The following is a 9,467-nucleotide window of genomic DNA, read 5'->3' as shown; positions in this document are numbered from 1 at the left end:
ATAAGCTGCAACAGAAAATAAATTGTTCTGCTTTTCCGTTTTGAGCTCAGAGCATTTTAAACTATCTTCAATGTGTGATTTAAATGTTGCAACAAAAAAAACACAGGAGCCAGCTGAGTGACACAAACAGGATTGTTTCTTGAACTGCTCTGAAATAGGTAAGAACTTTGCACAGTTGAAGCATAAACCTCTAAACATTTAATGCAAATTTATGTGGCATACCAACAAAATCTGATGCACAACTGGTTAGTTGAAGGTTCAGAATATAAGGATATTAGGATTCAAGTTTTTTTTTTCCTCTGGTTGCAATGATTTTGCTTTTTTTATTTTTATTTATTTATTTATTTTTACTTTTTTGCACCACAGGACTGACAGGAAATGGGATGAAGAGAGAGGAGTGTGGACATTAATCAAAGGTCCAGGATGCAAACAAAATTTCAATGTAAAGGTATATATAGGTGAAGGCATATATTTATGACTCAGTCTTTGACATTGAAACTTGTTGTGTGCAACAACAGTGTTTATTTGTCTGCCACATATAATACAAAATGCATGAGGAACTAGTTTTATTACTATATAACATACTCTCTAATCAAGTAATGAAGTCCTCCTATACCCCAAGGTGTACTTGTGTACAAACCTCAATATTGCTTAAAAATGAAAAGCACCACACAGAATCAGTGCTGAGGAAAAATCATCTCTTCATCTGCATATATACAATGTAATATATATCACAGAAATTGTTCTTAAGTCTAAAATTAGTGAGACTATCTCCAAGCCCTAAGAACTTATATACTTATGTCTGCTAATGTTATTCATATATCTGATCATTACATCATCATTTTTACTGCCTCATCATTAGAAATTAGAACAAAATCTACATGCCTCACTTTTATTGAACATAACATTATTAAATGATGTTTTTTAGTGTTCTATAAATAATAATGTTACCCAACTTACTTGGCCTTCTGTTTGTACAAAGACCAAAGCAGGCCTAAATCCGAATAGGAACTTGCATTTGGAGAAAAAGATGGTGACTGCATAAGATACGCCTTTGATCCAGTTTGACCTTCGAGTTTGAACTATTGTTTTTAAGAGAGGATTGGGCATATGATTTAAATATCTAGCTGCAAAGCTGGTCAAACTGCAGTTGTCATGAAGTGAAAAGGTGGTTCTGCAAAGTATGACATTAACTTGTAGCTGAATGCAAATTCTTGTCAAACCTTTTAGACGGTTTCTATAATATATATTTCTTTACATCACAGTTCTGCATTTGCATTTGTGTGTTACATAAACTCTATTTAAAAATATTGAGGTTTTAACATTACAAAATGTAAAAAATACTTTGATTTTTTTTATATTTTAAATCTATCCACAAGTATAATATATTAGTACTTGTACATTAAAGTTCTTTTATAGTTTCATATTTCATACAGTTTTATATTGTTAAAGAACTTTACCGTACAGTATTTTAATTGTGTACCATTTAAGTCCTCACCAATACTTTATTCTTATACATTTTTCATATTTTTTATATAATCTTTTTGCTGCTGTAAACACCAGAATTTCCCCATCGTGGCAAAATAAATGGATTTTCTATTCTTAACTTCTCTATTCTATAACAGCATTTTGATCATTTTTCCTGGGGGAATGTGGGGCATTAGATGCTCGTTGTTTTTATTTTAACTTTTTTTCCCCACTTTATTTTACTTAAATATACAGAATATCTTATCAATGCATTTCTTTTCATTGCTTTTAACGGTAGATACAAAAAAATGTGGTAATAAAAACAATGTGGATCTTCACACCAATGCAAGCTGCTTCCAAAAACATAACAGAGAAAAATGGAAAGGCAAGTAAAAAAGATGAAATTATACATCAAATATAGATTGAATAACGAACGATAAATATATTAAATGCAGAATCATCGTAAATTCTGCTAAACGGTAGGTGGCGCTAGTGGTTTCTTCATTGAGCCGCAGCCAAAGAAGAAGACAGAGCAGCTAAAGGGAAGTGAGGTAGCGTGTTCGGCTCGCGCTGTGGGCTGTGTTGTCTCAACTGCTGCTTTTAACAATCTGCAAAACAGCAAACATATAAGCCACTTTTAAACTAGCTAACCATATAACGTTACACAATGGCCACCGGTAAGTTCTGATATTCTTGATTTATTGTGTGTTTGTTTTTCGTTTAAGAAAGTATGTTGATTCACAATGCGGTTATTAGAACCGCGAGGCCATACGGCGGTGCCGTCTATTACTTGGAAAACAACATACGTAGAAAACGAATGTAACATTCTGTGGTTATTCGGCCCAAGCGTGTTAGGTATTTGGTTTAAACTAAGTAATGTGTGACCTATATGAACCAGCTTTCAACGGAATGAGCTTTAATGCGAGTGTTCAAGTTCGGACAAGTCTGTTGTTTCTAGCGAGCTGGAATGCGTCTTTGTTTATATCGAAAGCAGTAATTCCATTTAAACGGGAAACAAGATTTTATAAGATTATACTTTTTTCGAAGTTAATATTGGCAGAGCTTGTATTGATATAGTATTTCATAAGTTTCAGTAAGTGTCTGAATGTGAATGAGATCGTTTGATTTCCAGGAAGTAGTCAGAGCCCTGGCTTGATTAGGGCGCCATTTTCTTGCGTTTTTGCCTGGGCCCGGCCTACTTCTTTGACCCATATTCGCACTCTTGGTTAAATTGCGAGGTTCAAATAATATATTTTTCGTTCAATTTCACCACCTTTTCCCCCCACTCTTCCTTTTTAGATTCGGGCTACGGTGGCGCACCAAAGTAAGTGTTTACTTGTCACATTCATTGTCCCAAAGGTAAACCTATAAAATGCAGTTATAGGCGATAGAATTGACCACAAAAACTGTTGGTTTTTGGTTCCTGTCAATGAGTTGACCCATGTATTTTATGTTTAATTTCTGTTTTGATATGTGTGTATATTTAAAACTTTCAACATTCCTGAGCAAAACTTGATTATTTTTGTTTGCAGCTACGGGTCATATGGAGGTCAGCAGGGTGGACAGGTAAGATGGTTTCCAAGAAATATTAATTCATTAGGTACTAAATTTTGATTTTATATTATATTCATTATTAATTTCAGGCCTACGGACAAGGAAATACTGGAGCTAGTGGCACCTATGGTGGACAGACCTATGGTGCATACGGTCAACAACAAGGAGCGCCACAAGGTTCAGGTAATGCAGTTCATTGTTTTAAAGGAAGGGGTGATGAATATTTCTTAGACTGCATATTGTATACATTGTTCAATTAAAAGTTGACATTTTCTCATTCAATTTGTTTTCACAGAAGGTTATGGTCAGCCTCCGCAGCAAAGCTATGGTAGCTATGGACAGGATTCAACTGGGTAAGCTAGACGGAAAAACTGACGATTTTTTTGGAGCATTTTATACATTCAAAATTTAATTCTACAGTGTTTTGTTACGGTATTCTTTTCTCTTTAACAAAGGTATGGAGACAAGTCATCTTCGTCTTATGGCCAGCAAGGAGCTGGGTCTTATGGAGGGCAGAGTCAAGGAGGTGGAGCAGGTGGCTATGGCCAGCAGAGCTCCTATGGTGGACAGGCTGCTGGCTATGGTGGAGGCCAAGGGCAAGCAGCAGCAGCAGCAAGTGGCGGTGGCAGCAGCTATGGCCAGCAGAGCTCATATGGTGGCCAGGCCACTGGCGGATATGATGGTGGACAGAGCCAGGGAGGTGGAGGTGATGGATATGGGAGATGGAGTGAAGGTATCGATAGATTTGGAATCATTACCATGGATGTGCACTCATAGTTGCCCTGAATTTTGAAGCGTTAGGCCCCATTTACTTACATTTCTTGATATTTTTGCTCCATCAGGTGAAGGAGGTGGTCAGGGTGGACGCTTTGGCCGCGATGGTGGAGACCGGTCGGAGGGTGGCGGCTTCAGAGGCAGAGGCCGAGGTGGCTATGATCGTGGCGGCTATGACCGTGGGGGATATGACCGTGGTGGTTACGATCGTGGCAGCAGAGGTGGACCTCCTGGTATGGGGTAAGTTGCACAGTGCCACTGCCTCCCCTCCCAGGTATCTCTATGCCTTTTGTATTCGACTAGTAAGTTGTTGCTTAACACATTACCTTTCAACTACAAAACAATGCATGTAGCTGGATTTCAACCATCATCAGTTTTGTGCTCCAGATCTCCCAAGTTTCGGTAATATTTATTTACATTTTCCCTGAGTCCTTTTGAGATTCACGGGCTGTACCATTTCCTAATCTCTGTACTTCAGGTAAAATGCTTGTGTTAAATTAGTGGCTCCAGCTTATTATCTTAGTCAATGGTGTTATTGGTTAACTACATTCTTTAAGTTTTCATTTAACTGCTTAAGCTTATTTTATATGTAATAGAAATGCATGAAAAAAGCAAGAAAATGAATGACTTAAAATGTTCAAAAAACAAATGTATATCTTTATTGTACACTTGAACATGAATAACTAAAATGCTAACATCAGCTTGTTAAAAACAACTCATGCCATCCTACTTATGAGAATAGTTGCCTTATTGATTGTGATTTAATTTTAGCTTCTATAATGTATGCATTATTTCTGAAGATGTTTAGAATTTATTTATTTTTTATCTAAAAGCCTAATATGAGAAATAGGTCTTCCAGCATATTTGAGTGCAACGTTACTCTTATTTAAATGTAAACTCAGACTAGGAATATACATTTTACGTGACAAATTTACATAGCCAAAGCCTGCTAAGGGGTTGCAGCATCGAGGACCTGCTGTTGAATGCTAGTTCAGGTTGCCATTACATGTAGAGTGCTACTTTCCTTAAGTTTAAGTTGGCTCCAAGCTTCTGTTGATGCTTCATTGTTTGCTCAGCACTTACAGTTATCCTTCGCATCCCTTGGCTGATAACTCTACTTTGCGTCTGCATCTCAACAACGTAGACTTTCATTAGCAGAAGTGAGAGCCGCAAATTGATACACATTTTTAAAATGAAATCACCCCCATGTTGGAACAGGGTACATGAATTATTAGAACAGTCCACCAAAGCCTCATGGCATCTCAAAGTCTGGAATGTTGTGTCTTGTCCAAATGATGAACCAAGCCCTAAAAGTTTATATTCTTTGGAAAGAGGTCAGTTTGGTATTGCATAACTATATTTGCCAAGTTGGAACGAAAACTCTTTAATAGGCTGAAAAGACAAACCTGTTGGATTAAAGGTCATTCATAGAGAATCTCAACATTTTAGTCTTATTCATTTTTACTTGTTTGGTTTACTCTTAATCAGTAGTACAATTTGTTCATGATCAAGATGTTTGCAGTGCCTTACATTTACTGAAGCAGTTTTTTTTTTCTTTAATGAAAAATAAAACTGTAGTTATTTAAATCGCAACTAATTTATTTCAGTTTTTAGTTTATGAAATGCTTAAGTGTCAGATCTAAGAAAAATTTTTGCTCAACTTTCCTGTCCATGCGGGTTTTCAAAAATTTTTCTTTGAGTACTTCCTCAATAAGGTTTCCAGCTAGTAGTTCAATTATTTATATTGTTCATACATTTAATATTCTAAACCTTTAATGCCTGGTGATTTTACAAAAATACTTAATCTCCAGCCAGGTTTGTTCTGATGCGGCATTAAGGAAACCAGGTAAACTTTCTTGATAAAACAAGATAAATCTTTACGTTTGCCTGGAGGCTCATCATCAGCTACTTCACATTCAATCAGATTCATTCGAGTAATGTGTATTTGACAATGGTCAGCCTGTTTATTGTGTTAACATGGATCTACATTTTATACTACAGGTATTCAAAGTGAATGAACTAAAAGTGGGACCTCAGTTAACGGATCTTATAAAAGAAATCGTTGGAAGATTGCTCATTGGTTGCTGCACTTCTCACTAATCTGGTTTCTCATTGGAAAAGCAAATTCAGCAGATTTTTTTAACCATATTTTTTGGTATCTAATCTGGCTTTGTAAACATTGGACCAAATTGCTTTCAAATAGTGACCCATTGACATGTGATTGTCTACATTCGTCTGCCAGGATGTTCATTCAGAGCTTCCTGGTATTCTGTGTGTTGATCTGTAATGCCAAAGACTAACTCATTCATCGTGTGAGACGTTTCCACTGTAGTCGCACACCCTGGCAGGAGTGCAAACTGGTGTGGATGTAGGGGAGCTTTGAGCTCTCGGTTGGAACAAAGGAAAAGCCATCATATCTTCAATTTTTTCCTCTGCAGAGGTGGTGACCGTGGTGGCTACAAAAATTTCGGTGGTAAGTGACGAGCATCAGAACTGTGTCGGTGGGGGAGGAGAGAACTTGAGTTAGAAAAGAAACAGAAAAGTGGGTTAAAGGAAAAAAAAATCTCAAGAATGCCACCATTCTCATGTCCAGATTCGCAAGGAACTCCACCTAATGCTATTTCTCATAAATGACTTCAGATATGGTAAAGAACTTGGAGTTGTAAAAAATTGGTAATGCTGCATGAAGATGGGGGTGATTGTAAATGAAAAGGTATTCCAAGGACCAAGAAGGGTAAATCCTTAACGGGAGACATTTTTTGGTGGACTTTACTTCTGGTATAAGCTCAAAGAAAAATGAGCATTACTGTTCTTGTTGCAAGGTAATGGTATTGGTGACGCAACGGTACAAAAAAAGAAAAACTCACATCAGTACAGCTGTAAAACACGGCTTTTTGTTAGTTATCTCTAACTTTGATAGGGTTGATGTTTGTGTGAAACTCCAAAGATTTGGTTTGAACAACCATTTTCCCTAAAGTTTTCCTCTTCTATCCGCTTCTCTGTTGCGTAGGCTCTCGAGATTACGGCTCAAGGGATGATTCAGGTGCAGCATTTTTTATTTTTTTTGTAAATCATCAGTCCTAGGGAGTTTTTGTGGGGTTCTTCATGTTCCTGACACGCTTCCCATTGCCTCCACAGGTGGTGAGCAGGATAATTCTGATAACAACACAATCTTCGTGCAAGGACTTGGAGAAGATGCAACAGTTCAAGAAGTGGGGGACTATTTCAAGCAGATTGGGATCATCAAGGTACAGAACGCTTCCATGGAAAATTTTCCCCTGTCAAATGGTTGAATTTTCATGATTCAACGCTTTCTTTTAGGTGAATAAGAAGACCGGCCAGCCAATGATTAACATTTACTCTGACAAAGCCACTGGCCGCCCAAAGGGAGAGGCTACCGTGTCCTTTGATGACCCTCCGTCAGCTAAAGCGGCCATTGATTGGTTTGATGGTAAGGAAGGTTGGCTGTAACTAGTGTTGCGCCGATGCCATTTTTTGGCCCCGATACCTGGCTGTGCAGTATTGGCTGATACCGATACCATAATAATGTAAAATAATTGCCATCATGGCCCTGTCCGATACTGGTATCGGTTCAACACTAGCTGTAACATTTAGCCTCTTCTTACCATGTTTAGCCTCTAACATCTTTTTGCTCGGATTTTCAGGAAAGGAATTCAATGGCAAGCCCATCAAAGTCTCCTTTGCAACTCGTAGAGCTGAGTTCACGCAAAGAGGAGGTTTCAGAGGTGGACGAGGAGGTGAGTACCTTCCAAGTTGTGTAACTGAAGCACTGCCCCCTAGTGGTGGTTTGTTTTTGAGCAGCTGAGTTTGGGTCTAGGATTCAGAGGTCGTGGTGGTGGAGGAGGAGGAGGACCCAACTTCGATGTGAAAGGAGGGGATTGGCCTTGCCCAAACAGGTTAGCGTTCTGTTCCTTATTCTGTTCTGGAAATGATGCGTTTTGTTGTTGAATTTGATGAATATTACAACTTATCATCAACAGCTCTTGTGGCAACATGAACTTTGCAAGGCGGCAGGAGTGTAACAAGTGTGGTGCACCCAAACCAGGAGATGCTGGTTTTGGAGGTTTGTTTGAGTTTAATTTTTTTTTTTCTCAAAATGCAAAATCCAAACTCTTAAACTGATTTCTCAGTCCATCGTGTTTAACTCTCATGAAACCATTCTCTGGTCACCATCCGCAGACGGTGGCGGCAGAGGAGGTTTTGGCGGTGACCGGGGTGGTGGCTTCAGGGGCCGCGGTGGTTTCCGTGGTGGAGACCGTGGAGGCTTTGGAGGAGGTGATAGAGGTTTTGGAGGTGGCTACAAAATGGGAGGAAGGTGAGATAAAGGATCAGCGCTTTAAAGAAGGTTGATATGTAGTTTTGTTGTCTCACCAGTAGATGGCAGAACCTGATTGAGAATTGAAGACAAATTTTTACTTTGTGGGAAAATGATATAAAATGTAACATCATTTTTCTTAATCTCTGCATCAATTACTGACTAGATCAAAATTATTTATTCAAGGGAAGCAATGTTTATAAACTGAAATGGTCATGATGAACCTCATGGCATTTCTGAAAGTCTTCAATGGAAGGATGTACTTTATCCTTGAGATTCAGAATGCAAGGTGGATATGGCGTCCCCCCCCTTTTATTTAATTGCTGCCTTTTCAATGTCACGAGTGAACAGCCTTTTAAAAATTCAGCTCATGGTGCCTCTCATGTCCTCTCTCTACTCAGGGGTGACCGACGAGACGACAGAAGGGATCGGCCATACTAGAAGATGAAACCATTCCAGACCTTGTCTTTGCCATTGGGGTGGTAGTCTAGTGTAAGGGGAGGGCGGGGTGTGGTTGGGGGGCTAATAACGCATCTGTAGTTTTTTTTTTTTTTTTTTTTAGCTTATTCATCCTGAGTATTACTGATCATCTTTGATTGGAGGATGCTTTGAGCTAATGTGAAGAGGTTTGGAAGCTGATTGACACGTTTTTTTGTTTTTTTTCTGTACATCATTCTTTTGCCTGTAGATTCAGATGGTTTGGCTAGACTTTTTTTTTTTTTTTTTTGTTTTTTTGTATGGATGGAATAAAATGTTTTACCTATGTTTCTGTGATTTATTTTTCTCCTGTATCTTATTAAAACTGGTTGTTTCCCAGTGCTTTGTGTAACTTTGTTCTCTAAAAACCTAAAATACCAAAGTGATGTTGCAGGATTTCATTTTGATAGGACATTAATGGAAAATTGGTTACATGCACCCACAAGCTTGAGTTCCTTTTAGACAAAACGTACATCTATAAAATCATTAAACATAGTATTAGATTGCTTTAGTGACTAGCAAATTGAAGAAGTTAACTACTACCCAACAGAAGGCTTTAGAGGCAGGTGTAGCCAGAACATTTGAATAAGGGTGGCCAGGCAATGACCAATGTACACCAAGGGGATCGGTGCCAGAACCTCAGGGTCAATCTACACTGTATATTAGACTATACTTTCCTTCAGCCTTTGCTAACAAAAAGACTCCTATATTTAAACAGTGATGCTGTCTAAATTAAAGGTGTGGACAAAATTCTTTCAGGTTTGAGATCTTAGTCAATGTCATTACTTGTATCAATAATCGTTCTGCATAAAATTAATATATACATGTACTTATATCTACATTAAATGGCTTATTAAAG

The 9,467-nt window shown here is 38.1% G+C and overlaps 1 protein-coding gene across 2 annotated transcripts; it reads left to right on the top strand.

Moving 5' to 3' along the window:
- Positions 1–1,987: 1,987 nt before the first annotated feature.
- Positions 1,988–8,689, top strand: taf15 (TAF15 RNA polymerase II, TATA box binding protein (TBP)-associated factor). 2 transcript variants are annotated; one of them, XM_038267922.1, is made up of 16 exons: positions 1,988–2,144; positions 2,767–2,791; positions 3,000–3,033; positions 3,111–3,204; positions 3,317–3,374; positions 3,477–3,754; positions 3,864–4,035; positions 6,234–6,268; positions 6,806–6,838; positions 6,934–7,043; positions 7,117–7,246; positions 7,461–7,553; positions 7,634–7,712; positions 7,797–7,879; positions 7,996–8,131; positions 8,533–8,689. In XM_038267922.1, exons 1-16 carry the CDS (start codon positions 2,135–2,137, stop codon positions 8,570–8,572), a joined length of 1,410 nt encoding a protein of 469 aa, XP_038123850.1. In that variant the 5' UTR covers positions 1,988–2,134; the 3' UTR covers positions 8,573–8,689. The 2 variants fall into 2 exon arrangements, with proteins under 2 accessions (XP_038123850.1, XP_038123851.1); XM_038267923.1 differs by lacking the exon at positions 6,234–6,268 and having other exon boundaries at positions 1,996–2,144.
- The last annotated feature ends 778 nt before the right edge of the window (positions 8,690–9,467 follow it).

This window comes from Cyprinodon tularosa, unplaced genomic scaffold (genome assembly GCF_016077235.1).
Source record: "Cyprinodon tularosa strain WSP-4 unplaced genomic scaffold, ASM1607723v1 ctg69, whole genome shotgun sequence".
Classification (NCBI taxonomy): domain Eukaryota; kingdom Metazoa; phylum Chordata; class Actinopteri; order Cyprinodontiformes; family Cyprinodontidae; genus Cyprinodon; species Cyprinodon tularosa.
The sequence above is the reverse complement of the archived record's forward strand: the minus strand, read 5'-3'. Positions and strand labels throughout refer to the sequence as shown.